At 34.1% G+C, this 18058-nt stretch overlaps 1 protein-coding gene across 2 annotated transcripts; it reads right to left on the reverse strand.

The window, feature by feature from the left end:
• Nucleotides 1-1602: 1602 nt before the first annotated feature.
• Nucleotides 1603-12218, reverse strand: LOC123714256. 2 transcript variants are annotated; one of them, XM_045668455.1, is made up of 9 exons: nucleotides 12017-12218; nucleotides 11339-11535; nucleotides 10925-11020; nucleotides 9720-9815; nucleotides 7476-7631; nucleotides 6401-6545; nucleotides 4830-4977; nucleotides 3905-4038; nucleotides 1603-1796 (listed from the first exon to the last, which is right to left on the reverse strand). In XM_045668455.1, the coding sequence occupies exons 1-9, from the start codon at nucleotides 12132-12134 to the stop codon at nucleotides 1651-1653; spliced, it is 1236 nt and encodes a 411-aa protein (XP_045524411.1). In that variant the 5' UTR covers nucleotides 12135-12218; the 3' UTR covers nucleotides 1603-1650. The 2 variants fall into 2 exon arrangements, with proteins under 2 accessions (XP_045524411.1, XP_045524412.1); XM_045668456.1 differs by having other exon boundaries at nucleotides 1649-1796; nucleotides 3913-4038.
• Nucleotides 12219-18058: the final 5840 nt, after the last annotated feature.

Here is an 18058-nt window from a genome sequence, read left to right on the forward strand (position 1 = left end):
CCAGAGGGCTCGCGAGTGCGTTGTCGGCCTTTTAAGAATTTGATATTTGTCAATTATAGAATTTATTAAGTCAAGTACCTAAAATTATTATGTCGAATGGAAGAGACTGCCCCCGACACGGTATCCTAGTGCACTTTTTCTTTTCTTTCTTTCCATATAATAATTTAGCTTGAAAATGTTGCAATGTTGGCTAACCCAAGTTAACTCGTCAAAGGATTGTTCTTGTCAAACTTCGCAGTCTAGTTTCTATTGTTTTTGGTATGGTTACATAAAACTGTTTATTAATCTGTGAAGCCATTTAAAAATGTATTCATTGCAACAGCATATCTAAGTATATCAGTAACGTCAATTTCAGAATGTAGAACTGTAAGATATTTTCAATTTATTAAGTCGATAATCGGTCTCTATGGCCTCCTAATTCACCGCATAAATACATTGACATACACACCTGGAGTCGGACTTATATAACATTAAATTTATGTGGGAATCATTGTATCCTAATTTCAGATCTGATCTGTGACAATTTGATAAAGAAAGAACATTTACTCAAAGCAACCATTTTATTAGATGACAATCAGTCCTAAATGATATGTACAGTATAAAACCAGGGTTAAATTATTAAATAGGAAATATATTGTTCAATGCCGTAGTAGGGCCATTGGTTATAAACATTTAATTGTACAGTGAGAGGCATTCATATTTTACAGAAAGTCTAGCACAGCGTTTTAATGTCTATGTAATAATAAAAACACCATTTGGCGGACTAGAGTACTAAGATTTATATAGTTTTTAGGATTATAATTGTATTGTATTTGGCTAATAGAAACCAATTACGCAAAATGTTCGCCAGAGGTAAGAAATATACTAAATTTTTCTACAACTGGACAAAAATATCTCGGAATTGGGTTAACTAACCTACTAAATCGTAATAAACAAGTTATTATTGCAAATATTCTGCGGTGGGAAATAATTGTTAATGGTTAGTCGACTGTATCCGCACTTACAATTTCATTAGGTCCCCTGTGCGTAAACATTGTGGTGTGATGATTTTGTTGATTGGCCTGAGCTTAAGTCGTGTTAATCTGGATGTAAGAATTTAGATAAGCATACACGGTTTCGTATCTAAAGGTCTCCCAGATTCTCCAGCGTTTTTAGAAAGAATGAGGTGGGGGCTGATGGATCTGAAGGATTTTGCTTGGGTATAGTCCTTTCTACCGGTTTTTAAGATGTATATGCATTTGTCTTCTCTCCATTTATGAGCTAAGCAGGTTCGGTGGAGATACTCTTCTTTAATAAAAACCCAGAGGCTCTTTTATCTATGCCTTTTAATAAATTTAAGAAATGTATTAAAGAAAAAGGCTTACTACAAAGTGAACGATTATCTAGTTGATAAAAGGGCCTGGGACTAGTGCTAGACAGGCTGCTTCTAATTAATTTGCGATATTTGTTTTAAAATAACTGTTTGGTGATTTGCTATTTCAAAAGAGTACCGAGAGTTTTTTACGCCGGCTTAATGACGTGGAATAAGTGATACTTGGATGCTATGTTCCATAATAAACATATTATATTTTTATTATAAAGAAAACAACAGTTGGTTGCATTTAATTTCAATACACTTCAATCATAACATTTGCCAATAAAACTCGTTTTCTATCTTAAATAAACAGCTATATAATCGTCGCTCGCGTCAAGCATGGCTTGTTTCAAAATATCATCTCGTGCATTTAGAGCCGTTGTGTGTTTTGGTAAAAACAGACACATATGACTGGCATTAGCCCATGAATGGTTCAGGGTACCTGAAAAGTCAAAGTCAAAGTTAAGGTCATTCATTCATATAGGTAACACAATGTACACTTATGAATGTCAAAAAGAAATACATATTAAATGCTTCCAATTTGCATTTACTGAAGTTCTCAAATCAAGGGCGTAGAACGGAAGAGAAGAACTGGCAATGAACTATCCGCCACACTTTTTAATCGCCATTTTTTTGTTGGTTAGGAGCTGCAACCATTACACCATGTTCCACCTGACATCTTAACTAATAAATAATAATAAAATAAAAACAAAGATTTGTCTCGGATTGTCAAAGATCCTCTATCAGCAGGAGGCATGGTGAAATAGGAGCACGCACTTAAATTCTCGTGGGAACAACACGCAAATACAAAATACCTAACATCACCACATACACGAATTCAGGTACGACCAATCACCAAAACAATAAAAGACTCCGGTATAATTTTAAAATATCAAAACTACGTGCAGTATTGTTGGAGTTAGAATGCTAGAAAATACGGATATCTGAAAGGAGAAAAGAAGAAGAGAAAGAGCATCAACTCTAGATATGGGGTGTTGGAGGTGGATACTTAGGATTCCTTGGACAGGAAATAATTCATCCATACTATTTCGGTTACAGGTACAAAATCACTCGACACTTTGTTACCAACGCAACCTGAGTTTTTTTGATAAACACGTCTTCTTCTTATCCGGTATATTCTTGACAGAGCGGTCGTGGTCACCATGTAGTAGGGCATAAGAAGGGGCAGGTGTGATGCGCTTCACGACGTTTCGTCATCGTTGCCTATTAAAGGTAATCCTGCTATACACGTTGAGTGAATCTCCTACGGTCTGATCTGGTCAGTTCAACGCGTAGGTGACCTTCCGCGCGGTCTAGTGCCTTACACCTTCGCCTGGACGACAAGGCGTTCTATGGACTGAACACCACGTCGAGATACGTGTATGAAGAATGTAAGGATGCAAGATTGTACTGTTGAAAATAGATGCTGCTTAATACCGACTTCTTGAAGTATTGAGACATTTGTACGAAACCCCAAGCATTCTCCTCCAGCACCACATTTCCAGAGCGACTATTTTCTGTCTTTCCACATCTCGCAAGGTACGCGTTTCACGCGTACAGAAATATGAGGAATATAAGTGTCTTCACGAGCCTGGTCTTCGTGGCTTTTGTTCTATTCCTGTTTCTCCATATTTTTTGCATCTTGTCCCTTCTTGTGATGCCCATACGATGGACCACGTAGCATTTCGCGATTAGTCACTTGAGGCGAATTATTTCTGACACGGTCAACAATCATTACCTTGGTTTTGGTGCGATTTATCTTGAGTCCAAAGTCATGGCTCACTCGAGGAAATTGTGCGGCGCCGCTAACTCGACCTTCAGAAATGATGAGTGCTAAAGAAGTTGGAGTAAGATAATATTTCAGTATGAAACTATTCAGTAGTGTAGTGTGTGTGTGTGTGTATAATAATGAAGCCCGTTTATTCCCAATCTTTACGTTTTTCTAAGTTTCGTCTTGTTACTCGATATGCTAACTTCCTTCAGTACCATTGATTGAATTTCTTTCACGGATAATGGCTTTCTGGTAACACTTTTATATCTTCTATCCACCTTTATCTAGGGCGCCATCTTCTCTTTCATAGTATTTTCCATATAGTTGTCTTTAAAATCCACCTTTTATCTATGCATCTTTCTATATGTCCCACCCATTGCCACTTCTCTTTTAGGGCATAAGACATCTATCGCTAGTTTTTCATCTCATTTTTTCTCTTTTTATTGTATGCATTTTTCTTATTTCTAGTAAGCTTCTTTCCATTACATTCTGGCATGCTATTTTATAGTTAGTATATTCCAACTCATGAAACAGGCCAAATTTCATAAATACATTTTGCTAGATTCCTAGATCTAGATTCTAGGATGTGTGGTTATCTGAGGTAATCTGAGGTCCAGACCTAAAACGTTATAACGCCACACAACTTTTTAAAAATTATTCTATTAAATACACGATCTCCCAAGGAGTTTCCCTCCTCCCAAAAATTCACATGTCTCCCATCCATCTTTTCCCACCTTTAAAGAAAGTATTGAGAATTACTGAATAACGGAAGATTCTACCATAGTACCGCACAGGCCACTGGTCCATCTCGTGCGAGGAAGACATCAAACACAATGGGAGAGAGCACGGCGTCAGCACCCTGGCTGGCCACCAAGAGCAACTGTCCAGCTTATGCCACACTATGTCATTGTATCTGGAATATTCATTTATAATTCAAATTAATAATCTATAATATAGTGATACTATGGACACATTGCCAAAAGGCTCACAAGTGAGACGCCGGCCTTTTAAGAATTGGTACGATTATATTGATAAAATAATTACAGTCACCAATTGTTTGTGACATTAATCTTGAAAAATCCATGTTTTTCACATGGCCAGTTATATGTCGCCTGTTCCCGTGTCTGAATATCAACAAAACTATTTATATACGCGCCAGAAAAACAAACAAAGATTGTTGTATATCATAAAGCATTTTTAGTTAGTTATAACAATTCAAAACCAATATTCATACTTAAGATAGAATAATGTTTGTCAGGTCCGCTATTAATTAAATAAAAAGGAGGACAACTGGCGGCCTCATCGCTTTCAACCACTCTTGGCAACCACGGTGAGAAAAAAACACTAACTTCCTTAATAGTTTGTTATTCTGGCACCAAATTAAAACTTCACTGGTTGATTCGTAATATTTTTACAAACCAACCATACCAACTCATAATTCTTAAAAGGCCGGCAACCCACTCGCGAGCCCTGTGGCATTGAGTGTCCATGGGCGGCAGATCACTCAACACCGGGTGAGCCTCCTGTCCGTTTGCACTCTGTAAAAATTGATGCGGTGGTCTTGGTACTATCCTAGATAGTTCTGGGGTACATCCGGTTCTCTGAATAACAGTGTCAAGTCAAGTCCTACCCCTGCTGCATGTAGTGTGAAAGAAATAGAAAGAATCTGGAGGAACAAGCTTGCATTATTGCTACATGACTTACCCGACTTTGGGTCCCCAGCGGCAACTGGGGCACAGGTCTTGATTGTCATCACCTGAATTATCATCCATACATTTAACCCTGGTGCTTGATAGTACTTTCTCCACGAGTACTGGCGAATCGTTTTTCACCTTCAGTGGGCTTTTACGGTCTAAAATAGATAACTCAATTGTTTAAATTTAATGTTAAATCGCTGTGATACTTTTGACATTTATCACCTTTTGTCTTCAGTCACCGTGACCATGCACGCTGTAAAGCGCGCGAAACGTCGGAAAAATTTAAAATTATATAAATAATTATAAGTTTATAATAATACATAGCTTCAATGCGTTAAAAAAGTGTTTTCTTAATGTGTAAGAGCTATGTCAACAAAAGACAATATTAATGTAAACAGATTTACTGCATATCCCCCTCCTCTTGTCAAAGTAAGCCAAGCTGTAAAATATAATAGCACAAAAACGAACTATTGTTCTGTGGGAATGCTCGAAAATGCATTCGTAATCACCAAATAAGAAAATCAAAGACCTATCTATCTATAGTGCTTACGTAATTATTGAACGGCCTCTTTACAAACAGTTCGGTTATGTATCCAACTTTGTTTGTCTTGGCTATACAACACGTTAGTGCTAACGAGGGATGTATCACTTTATATTTTAAGGTCCTTAGGGATATATTTAATGGGGAAATGTTGGAGAGAATGAGACTGCAAGTACCAAATAATCTAGCTAGCAGTGCAAACTAATTCAGACGTAGGATATAAGCACACTTTTATTTATATTAATAAGTTTTTTATTGTATTTGTATTAAGTTACCATAGAAAATATAAAAATAAAAATTTAGGGTTGAACAAATCTTCCATAATTGACAGAAAGATGGTTGACGTAGCTGTTTTATTATTATAGGACCAAGATTAAGTTGCTTATTTCTATTGAAGCTTGAACGGGTGTTTAACGGAAGCTTTAACGGTGATACGGTAAAATGAAATAATTGTATTAATAGAGGACACCGTAAGTCATTTCTGCAAAAACCCGTCATCTTTTAGTCGATACCAACTCCGGGGAAATAAATACAGATAACACAACTTTCTCTACAGCTGTGATACTTTTGACATTTAACACCTTTTGTCTTCAGTCACCGTGTCCACGCACGCTGTAAAGCACGCGAAACGTCGGAAAAATTTAAAATTATGTAAGTAAGTTTATAATAAGACTTAGTTTCAATTCGTTAAAAAAGTGTTTTCTTTAATTGTATTTTTTGTATGCATGTCTATGACAATAAAGGCCATTCGTTAAACTTTATTTAACCAATTTCTGTAAAGTTGCAATAAGTAGATCATTTTTCGAAAAATAAGGTCATAAAGTAGTTTCACTTCTTACGTGTGTACTAGCACACGCACACATTTTTTGTTAATTAAACAAGCTGAGAGGTCCAGGTAGCAGTCCACACTTGGAGAGGTCATGAAGTCTTAGGATCAAGGAAACAGTACTAATTGAGCCGTCTGGCATTGAGACTGTCCATGGGCGGCGGTACCACTTAACATCAGATGAGCCTCCAGTTCTATAAAAAAGACTTACGTATAACGGAAATAAGCCACTCCCGCGAACAGCTACCGTGGAAGGCTGCTGGACATTTTCTACATTCCTTTAAGGCATCAGTCTTGCCACAAACGAGACACCAATTGGTGTGCACTGTCAGTGTACCACTTAAGTCTTCCCACCACTGAAGACAACCAAGATTTCACGTTAAAACATTTTATTGTACCATTTTTGTAAGTACATAGTATGCGCTATTTGTTTGTTTACAAAAAATACATACACTAATCAATATTTACTAAACGAATACAAATAAAAAAATTAATCAATTATATTTGGGTCTGGGCCTCAGATTTCTGTATATGTTACACTATCGTTTGTGACGTAGGTGATCAGCCTCCTGTGCCTGACAAATTTTTGGGTCTAAAGCCGGTTTCCGGTTTATAGAAAGAAAGCCTAAAGGTGTCCAGCCGGGATCGAACCTACGTCCTTAGGGATGAGAGTCACAGGCTGAAGCCACGGAACCAAAACGACGATGTCGAGAACTTTGATGTTTGTGAAATGTTGTTTGTTTATAATTAATCAATGGCGCTACGACCTTTATAGGTCTGGACATCAGATTCCTGAAACTGTTCCATCATCATTCGTCACAGTCACAAAGGTGCTCGGCCTCTTGTGCCTGGCTCAAATCGACTTTTTGGTTCTAACACAAGCCGGCTTCCACACGATGTTTTCCTTCACCGTTCGAGCGAATGTTAAATACGCACATAGAAAGAAAATCCATTGGTGCACAGCCGGGGATCGAACCTACGACCTCTGGGTTGAGGAGGAAATGTTGCTTGTTTAAATACTAAATAATAATAATTTTAGTGAAACAGAATTCTGATAAACGAGCTAGGTCTGGATTCACTTCCCTCAAACCTTCAAATGAATTTTCCTTTAATTTATAATTAATTAATGAAATACAATATTAATAATTTTTCCTTGTATTTAAAAGAACGTTTTCTTTTAAATTATTTTTTTCTCATAACACTGTTAATATATAGTTACGTTTTCATTATTATATATAAATAAAATATCTCTATTAAAAGACAATTGTTTGTTATTAAAAACTCACCTCATCCGCCTTTAATTCAAAATGTACGACAAAGGCATATCTCCAACACTGTTTGAGATAATTGTCGACTTCGTTCTCAGTAGCGATTTTTCGTAAAAGCTCTTCAAACTTGTCTTCAGTACTAGCGTTCACGTTGCGAAGATAATCTTCGACGCCCTTACGAAAAAATCTCATAAGATGTGTAAAGATAGTGATACATTATATAGAGATAGCAAATTAACTGTTGTGGTCTCTGGCAGAATGACCAGCGCTGTGGGACACGTCTGCTCCACAGCATGATGCTGAGCTGGGACCACTTACAACCACAACACACACATTATACACTTAAAATATACCTTATAGAAGTGAAACTTCTTTAACGGCGTTGAAAATAAAATTACCGTCACGTTTTCCGGTTACGCGCCATCTTTTTCTTGTCCCTACCACGGTTGATTCGACGAGATTCGAAGCCATTAATAACAAAAATATATAATAACGATAACAATGATAGTAATAATTCAAATAATAAATGAAATTCTGTAATAATCTTAGTAGTAATAAGGTAAAATTAAATAATTGTATTATTTGTATTCATGTCTATGATAATAAAAGCATTTTGTTAAACTTTATTTAACCATATTATGTAAAGTTGCATTTAAAAGATAATTTTTCGAAAAATAAGGTCACAAAGAAGTTTCACTTCTAACGCGTGTACTAGTACACGCACACAATTTTTTAAAACTTTTATTTTGTGTATTTCGTTAGTAATAATTGTTATGTCTAGTATTTAATTAGTTATTAAAGTATTAGATAGTCATTACAGGTAAATGAATCAATAGTAGATCGATAACTGGTGACTGGTACAACTTTAAACATGTATGAAAAAAACTTTTAACAGTTACACTTATATCAATATGCAGACATTTTTGGAAACTAACACGGACTACCAAATCAAAACGCAAACATACATATAAGCTCCCCAAAAAACGCTCTATCTTTGCCCTACGCATCTTCTTCCTTTCATCATTAAAAAATTTCTTAAAAACCAAATCTTTACTGATGGTTACTAACAATCTTAAACATCTCGAAATATGTTTGTTATGGATACAAGTATCACTTATTCCTCGTCATTAAATTATTATCGCAGTCATCCTTGCTAATCGGCAAAGTAGAAAGAGAACTTTAAGAAAAAACCCTCGGTACTCTTTTGAAATAGCAAATCATCAAACAACCCTTATTTTAAAACAATTATCGCAATTTAATTAGAAGTGGCCTGTCTAGCACTAGTCTCAGGCCCTTATCAACTAGATAATCGTTAACTTTGTAGTAAGTCTTTTTCTTCAATACATTCCTTAAATCAAAAGGCAGCGATAAAAGAGCCTCCGGGATTTTATTACAGAAAGGTATCCCTTTTCCCAAAAAGAATAACTAACTTTAGATTCTAGTCTAGTTCGGGGAAATTGCAGCCTGCATTTGTTCCGAGTATTAAGATTGTGCGTATGAACACTATTTTTGTATACATACATATTTTCATAAATATATTGCGAGGGAAAGCTAAGTATATCAATTTCCTTGAATTTATCCCGAGATTCCCTACATTTTAAATTATAGATTGCATGAATAGCCCTCTTGGTTGAAAATACTTTCGACATCAGTAGCATGCATACTTATCAATATATCAACTTATCAACTAGATAATCGTTAACTTTGTAGTAAGTCTTTTTCTTTAATACATTCCTTAAATTAAAAGGCAGCGATAAAAGAGCCTCTGGGATTTTATTACAGAAAGGTATCCCTTTTCCCAAAAAGAATAACTAACTTTGGATAGTCTAGTTCGGGGAAATTGCAGCCTGCATTTGTTCCGAGTATTAAGATTGTGCGTATGAACACTATTTTTGTATACATACATATTTTCATAAATATATTGCGAGGGAAAGCTAAGTATATCAATTTCCTTGAATTTATCCCGAGATTCCCTACATTTTAAATTATAGATTGCATGAATAGCCCTCTTGGTTGAAAATACTTTCGACATCAGTAGCATGCATACTTATCAATATATCAACTTATCAACTAGATAATCGTTAACTTTGTAGTAAGTCTTTTTCTTTAATACATTCCTTAAATTAAAAGGCAGCGATAAAAGAGCCTCTGGGATTTTATTACAGAAGAGTATCCCTTTCCCATACTCTTGTACATTCATTGTACAACACAGGAGTTTAGGAAAAAATTTTTGGTTCGGCAAAGAAATGTGAAATACCATACCTCATCGCACTCCAATAGTGATAGATCATACAATTCATCGAATAATACTTCTTTGCCACAACGGATGAAATCTTCGAATGGAATTTTTTCTATAAACTGAAATAAAAATAATATATATGGGAGTAGAATGTTTCGGAGAATGGCTTTAATTAACAATATGAACTGATTGGATTTTTAAATTTTCGTTTATACATATGTTTTATTACTTCTGTGTGCGACACTCATACCTGAGGTCCTAAGTTAGATCCCCAGCTGTGCACCGGTTTTACTATTGGATACAGAAAACGTTACGGTGCGTTTTATGGGGGGAGGTAAAGAATCTCAAAAAATTGCGAGACTTAATACTTGAATGCTCCCTCAGGCACAGAAGGTTGATCACCTATAGGTTGTAGCGCCATTGATTTATTTTTTATTTTATTTTTATATTATAGTTAGTGTTACATGGTATTCATGCACTTCTTGTACTTAGCTCTCTGTTGGTGTTACTATTTTCACTGTTCCATATTAGGCTTGCCTGGAAGAAATCGTGTGAGCAATAAGGCCGCCCGTTGCCTTTTTTATGTGTAAGTTTTTGGATAAGGTAACACAGTGGGAATAAATAAATAAATATTTATTATGGGCCTACATTGTATAAAAATTTACACCTTATTGTTATTTGGTATGTAGTAAAAATAGCAATACAACTAAAATAAATACGTATTATAAATATCCGAATATCTGAATACCTGGTCTTCTTATAATACTTCATGATAACTATAGGAGCCCAACACAGTTTATAAATACATGGAAATAAATTAGTAAAATTAAAAGTTGTACAAAAACCCACCAGGGGTGATCTATATTATTTTTTGTTATCTTCCAGTCAACCTATTAAGATAAATATATAGATAAGTTCAGGTATTTTGAAATTTATTGTTTCATCATTTAAATAAAAATATCGCAAAGTTATTTAATATATAGACCAGGGGCCTGTTTCACAATGTACGAATAAGTTCTACATAATTATTTATTACTTAATGGTAATAAACAATATTGACTGCCAGATAGCACTATTCGTCACATAAAGTCCGTCATAACTTATGAGTCTGATGAAACAGGATGTTTCTTATTCACAACTTTTATCTTCCAAATAATTTATGTGTTGCATAGCTATTTGGTGCTTTATCCATACATTGTGAAACAGACCCTAAATTAATTAGTATTACCTCATGCAATGTCTCCCTCTCCTCAATATCAGAGACTGATCCTTCATAATCAGAGCTTTGGTCACTCAGGTCACTAAAATCATCTTCTGATTTTTTCTGAAAATATGTTAAGGTTCATCATCATCAGATCAAGTAAAACTAGTCCATTATATCTTATACTTTAAATTGAAATTCCTATTTCCTACTTAATGTAAGTTTTATTTTTTTTTTGCTACAGGAAGCTGCTAACAATACTAACAATTCAGGATTTCAATCTTCATTCCAATTTAACAGTTGAAACTAGTTAAGTTTAAGTATTAAGGATAAAGATCCTGAACAAAAAGTTGTTAGAAGGCAAGCTGATTTTTTTAACTCTATGCATTTGTTTGTTAAATCTCTTAAAGCTATATATATCTGACTCTAGTCTTATCTTACCCTAGGACATGGCTTTCCATCAATTGCTTTTTTAGATCTGTCTACCCTCTCTGTCCCATAAAATGGTCTAGAACGCTCAGCCAAGTACATACTTGTGTATGGCAGCCATATTCGCTCCTTTGATCTTAACACCTCAACATAATAACATAATTCTTCAAACACTTCAATATTATCACCATTTGCTGATATCCCTAAAACTATTACACAGTATAATTAAGTGGTGATCAGATAATATATTTTCTTCTTTAGTACTTATAACATGTCTTATTATTTGCTATTAGGAGTTAGATGTCAACTAAATATAATCAAATTTACGAATTGCAATTACATGTAAATTAAGTTTAAAATCCACTACAGTTTGGACGTGAGAATGATGAACAGAGTTTAACTGTCCTAACCCCTAAGTTGTCTGGAAGAGAATGCTACAAGACTTGGTTAAATTCTAAAACCTAAGCTAGCCTAATATCAAATAAGTTTTTCCTGTTTGACAAAAGCTGTTTTAGAAAAAGAACTAATCTTTCTTAGTTTAAATTTTTTTTTATAAATGACACGCCCTCGAGTTTTAGGTTTTATTCAGTTGTATTGTTAACTATATTTAATGAAAATGTATGTCCTGCTGACCGAGGTTATATATTTTATGAATAAGGAATAGACGATAAAATTATAGTGTGAGTATACCTTTGTCGTCGTAAAACAATCCGTCTTCATCTTTAACAACTTGTACTTTAACATAGACCTGCTTACTTAATCTTCCTAGGGCTACATCACCCATTCTCCAAAATGAAACTGGCTTCATTTTATTAAGAGTTATACAGAAATTACTACACAACAATGCCACTTTAAGTTAAAAGAAAACTATAAAAGCAAAAGTGAATATCGTTTATCAAAAATCATTCAAGCTAATTATTTTGCCATTTCCGTTTCCGCTGGTTAAATGTACTATACATTTTAAAAAATCTTTACTTATTGTAAGTTCGGGGTATATAGAATAAAATATATGTATTTATAAATTATGGATTTTATGAGCGTTTTAACTTATTAAATATGGTGTGGTGCATTCACAATTTAAATAAATTATAACAAGAAATTTGAACATCAAGCGGAAGTCAAAAGGATTTCATATTTTTAATATAAAGTATAGGAATGTAATATATAAATTTTATACATACATTAATTTGCAGTTAATTACCCATCAAAATAATACAAGTATAAGAGTGCTATATAAAAACAGAAACTTCATGCTTAAAGAAATTAAGCTCTAACAATGAATAAAATAATATTTATGTTCATCATTTTTGACGACTGTAGGGCTGAGCAAGAAAAGTAATTAGTGATTTTCAAAATTTCTCGTGCGTAGTCCATGGTCCATGGGAATAATAACGATTTTTCTTTCTATGATGTAATTAAAACAATCGTTACTTTAAACAGACCCTCCAAATATTTTTTTATTTAGAGTTAAGTCTAGCTAAAGTAAACAAGCCGCCGTGACCACGCACACTGAAAAGTACGTGAAACGTCGGAAAAACTATTAAAATTTAGAATTATGTAAATAAGTATAAGTTTTAAAAATAATACATAGCTTTAATCCGTTCAAAAAGTGTTTTTCTTAATGTGTAAAAGCTATTTTAACAAAAGACAATACTAGAGTAAACAAAACAAACAGTTAATAAGTCTTTAAATGTCAGAAAGTTTCTGCATTTTCTCGAACATTCGAAAACATCAAATACCAATAAATAATAAAAGAAAAAAACTACTCTGACAGTTGATCAAAAAGTTGGTCAAAATAAAAGCATGGCACTAATTAGTTAATACATACTAACTTTATTTGTTTCATTAAACGTATTGGGAACTAGGTACGGGCTTAAATTGAATTACCTTTTGTACAAGACAGTCCATTGGTCGAGAAAGGCAGACTATAGTATATCATCACATAGATTTTTTTCTTATTTATTAGATTTATTCTTTAACGTAAAAGAAATCGTGGTAGGACGTAAATTAATAGTATTAAGATGTGCGGAAGACTACAATTCACACTAACATCTTAGTAAATTAGTAGTCGTATTTTATCTCTGCTTTAATTTACTTATATTATATTTGTGGTTATATTATTATTAATCAATGTAATCGAGGCCAAGGATTTTTGAATTTTTCCACTAATTCATAACTACTACAACTCGGTAAGAGAATAACGTGAATTATCAGTTGAAATTGTCAAACCTTTAGATATTCAATATTCGATATTCAAGTTTGATTCTGCGTTGACAATTAACATTTTTTACAAAACATTTGAGCATCGAACGGAAGTCAAAAGAATGTAATGTTTTTTCACTACATCTTTAAATGTAATGCGTGCTATTCGCAGTTTATTACTAATAAATACTTTACGTCAATATAAAAGAGGAAACATATGTCACATATAGAAAGTAAACGCAACAATGAATAAAATAATATTTGTGTTCATAATTTTGACAATCTGTTGTGTAGCGCTGAGTGAAGATCAAGAAATTGGGAACTATGAGCTTTCCCAAATGGCTTGCACTATTCAAAGTGTTGCTCATTTGATAAATTGTTTGACAAATTACATAGAGCAACATGATTTAATTCCGAATCCACACAAGCATTGTTACCCTGTTTTCCGTGCTGATTTAGCTATCTGTAGACTTGCGTAATTTGTATGTATTCAATAATTTAGAAATACATAAAAATATATAGTATTAACTTTGACTCCCAAATGCCAAATCCAATATATTTTTGACATACGGGGGAGTTGTAATTCATGTCTCTAAGTTCTAAGTTTTAGACAATTTATATATATATAATATAATGAATTTAAATCATTTCTCATTTCAGATAATACCTTATAGTCAACGTATGCTTGAAATTGAATAAATTTTGCGACCATTTTACTAAGCATTTACCATGGAGAGTATTCAGAGTTGTTCGGACTAATACCTGCAGATGAGTTTCAATATCGGACGTCAAGGCAGAATAACATTGCATTAAGCGTTTCTTAATGCAATGAGCTATGATTACGGTATTTCCGAATCATTTCGACTAAAGAATCTTTCAAGAAAAGAGCGTCCCAATTCGTAAAAAGCCGGAAACGCACTAGCGAGACTTCTGGCATCGTGACTATTACATAAAAATAAAAAAATACGTTATCAAATCGTTGTCGTTGTCGTACGTATCCTGACAAAGCTATGTTGGCCAGTAATAATCTTCATCCTATTGTCAAGCCAAGGGGGGGGGGGGGGGACTTGTATAAATCAAGTGATATCACCGTGGTCGTGATTGGAAAAATAGATAATTTTTTTTTAATATGTTCACAGATTACATAGTTAGATACATTAGATACATTAGTTCCTACTACTTCTTAAAGTTAATAAATATAACATGTAAACATAGTATCTAATAAGGCGTTATTAGGCAATACATTTGATTTATAAAAAGGTTTTCATTTTTATTTTGTCATCATTTTTATTTGACTAAAATACATCTTTTACCCATCTTAATATCTGTTACGTTTGATAGTTAAGTTTCTTATAAAGGTACCTTTATTGGTAAATAATATAAATCCTTTAATAATTACCTATGAAGGAATACAATATTAGCATAATCAAATTTGTCAATTGTCTCAACTATTGCCTCAATGACAATGGCAAACGTCCGGATGGGCCACAGTCCGTCAGCTTTTGTATAAGCCAATGTCAACAGTGGCAATATCTGCGAAAATGAGAAAGCGCTCTACAAAAGAAGCAATCAGGTATATCCAGATCAGTATTACCTGATTAAAAAAAATATCTACAATATTATTTTACTACAATAAAATTGTTAGGTAAAACGATTCAACGTTAGCAAACTTTGCTCTTGTTATTAATGTTAATAACTATAGACATATTATTTTATTATAATAATAGCGATATATTGAAGTTATTAGAATAAAAAACTACACTTATATATCTAATGTAAAAAAATCTATATAGTGTTTTTTTTACTATTTTTTTTAAGGGAATTCAGGTTTTTCATTAATAGTAATACTGTACAAAATGAGTTGTGAAGTGAAAATCTCAAAATCGTTTTGCTATTTCGTTTCTAACACCCGATTCATTTAGAAAAGTTTAGTGTTTGAATAAATGTAATGTAAATAGTTCTTGCTGAAAAGAGAGCAAGACTACAAAATAACTAATAGTGCTGTATGTATTATCATCAATTACGAAGAGACTCCAGTGCAAAATTGACTTTTTTGCGTTGTGATATCAACATTTTAACAAGACTTTTACTGTGCTAAATTGACGCTAAAACATGGTAGGGAAAGGAAGATTTTTATCAAAATTGACTTGTTTTATACTATGCCTATGTACATGTTTCATTTCTCTACATGAAAGTTTAAATTATTCATTAAAATTCTGCACTTGCATACCGTTTTAAATTCGCCATACGATAGTACCTATGGCATTAACTGGAGCGTTGGTGTAAGCATTTTTTTACTATGAAGTTGTTGTTCTTATTACGAATAAGTATGTATTGCAATACAGCGAGGAAATGTTGCCAGCGTTAAAGGTGTGCTGCCAGGGACCAAACTTTTTAAATTTATTACAATTTTTTTTATTAACTTTTAATGGTTTTATTATTACTACATAAGTTAAGAAAATTATAAATGCTGTACATTAGGTTTTATTAAACGATATATGTTATTGTCTAAGCTGTGTAGTAGTTTGTAAGGAAATTGTTCTCTATAAATGAGTTGTCTATTAAAATGCTACAGTTTTTAAGAGTATAATTAAGATTTAAATAATATACGATAAAAGTCTGATAAAAGCTAGAATGTTGTCGCGTGCTGGACTGACATAACCGATAATTTTTTGAGCTCACCTGGAATACGCATGGGAACTCTTAAGCTAGTAGTCGCAATTGATTATCGACAGTATTGTTTCATGTTATTAATGGTTAGGTCAGTACTTTGTTTTTGGTTGGCAGAAGGCTCGCGAGTGCGTTGCCGGCATTTCAAGAATTGATACGCTCTTTTCTTGAAGGACCCTAAGTCGAATTGGTTCGGAAATACTTCAGTGGGCAGCTCGTTCCACATAGTGGTGGTGCGCGGCAAAAACTGCCTTAGAAAACGCTCAGTTGTGGAACGACGGACGTCAAGGTGATACGGATGGTATTTTGTATTTAGCCTTGACGTCCGATAGTGAAACTCACCTGCAGGTATTAGACCGAATAACTTTTCTGAACACTCTTCATGCTAAATGCGGTAAAAGATGCAGAGAGACCCAACAAGTCTACGCAACGCCAAGGGATCATCGTTGAACACGGTCAAGTGGAAGGAGCTGGTACTGGGGAGCCCCCGCCCAGAGGTGAGAACAGTATTCCATGTGGGGCCGAATTTGCGCTTTATAGAGTTGCAAGCGGTGGCCCGGAGTGAAGTACCATCTCGCCTTGCTGAGCACACCAAGCTTTTTGGAGGTTAATTTAGCCTTCCCTTCCAAATGACCGCGAAATTGAACGTCATTCGATCTGTCAACGCCCAGTATTCCGATGTTAGCTGAGGCTTCAAGGAGAGTGCCTTCAAAGAGCGGAGTAGCGACAAAGGGGGTTGATTTATATAAATATAGTGTAGTAGTACATAGTTTGAAACTAGCACATTACCGAAAAAAATAGGGTAGCATCAGATCGGACTGAAGTTATGTTATACCAACGACATTAAGCTTGAAAATATGGAGGAAATCGCCGGAGACCAGCGGGTTAACAAACCCTGGATACGGAAAGTATGACTATAGTAGCCTATATACAGACCCGCTCCTTGGTCTACAAATATAAATTCCGGTGTACTACAAGGCTCACATCTAGGGCCAAAATTGTTGAATTTATTTATAAATGATATACTAACCTTTTTTAAGTATCCTAATGAGTATATATGTATGCAGATGACCTCAAGTTTTGTCCTGTAAGTAGTAACTTCGAGGATTGTTTGTTCAATCAGATCTGAATGATACAACTTCATGGTTCATTTCTAATGATACGGAACTGAATGTCCAGAAATGTAATTTCATTCGTTTTTCTAGGACAACGGGGCATTAATTCATAACTATGATATGGGTAACATAATTGTTCAAGAAGAAAGAGTAATTCGTGATTTTTGACAGTAAACTAACGTTAACAGAACACTTAGACATTACAATTATTGGGTTTGTCCTGAGAAACACTTGAGGATTCTGAAACATCCAAACAAAAATTATATTATACAAAGGTCTCGTTCGGAAAATATTAGAATATGGTACTGTTGCATGGAGGCGGTATCATGCGACGCCTATGTTACTCGAACGATTACAAAAAAGAATTACTGTGGCACATATTTTTTTCCAATGTCATGAGAAGTTGCTAATATACGAATCCGTGCTTGCGCACTTTTAGAAGTTGTAATTGGAGAATCGAACTTATATCGCAATAATCTACAGGAAATTGGCACAGATGAATTGCCAACTACAACGTTGGCATGAGGAATTTCAGGCTCGTTATCTAAAGCCTAACGAAAACAATAATAATACTAATACAGGCATCAGAGTAACAAAGGTACATGTACATTGTCGACTTCGAAGAAGCCTTTGATACGCTACACTATACTACATATTCCTAATTTGTGAGATTTTTGAGTTTAAAAAGGAATATATAAATCTTATATTCAAGTCAAATACCGTGTGAATAAAATGTGTCATAAAA

The sequence above is a fragment of the Pieris brassicae genome, chromosome 9 (assembly GCF_905147105.1).
Source record: "Pieris brassicae chromosome 9, ilPieBrab1.1, whole genome shotgun sequence".
Classification (NCBI taxonomy): domain Eukaryota; kingdom Metazoa; phylum Arthropoda; class Insecta; order Lepidoptera; family Pieridae; genus Pieris; species Pieris brassicae.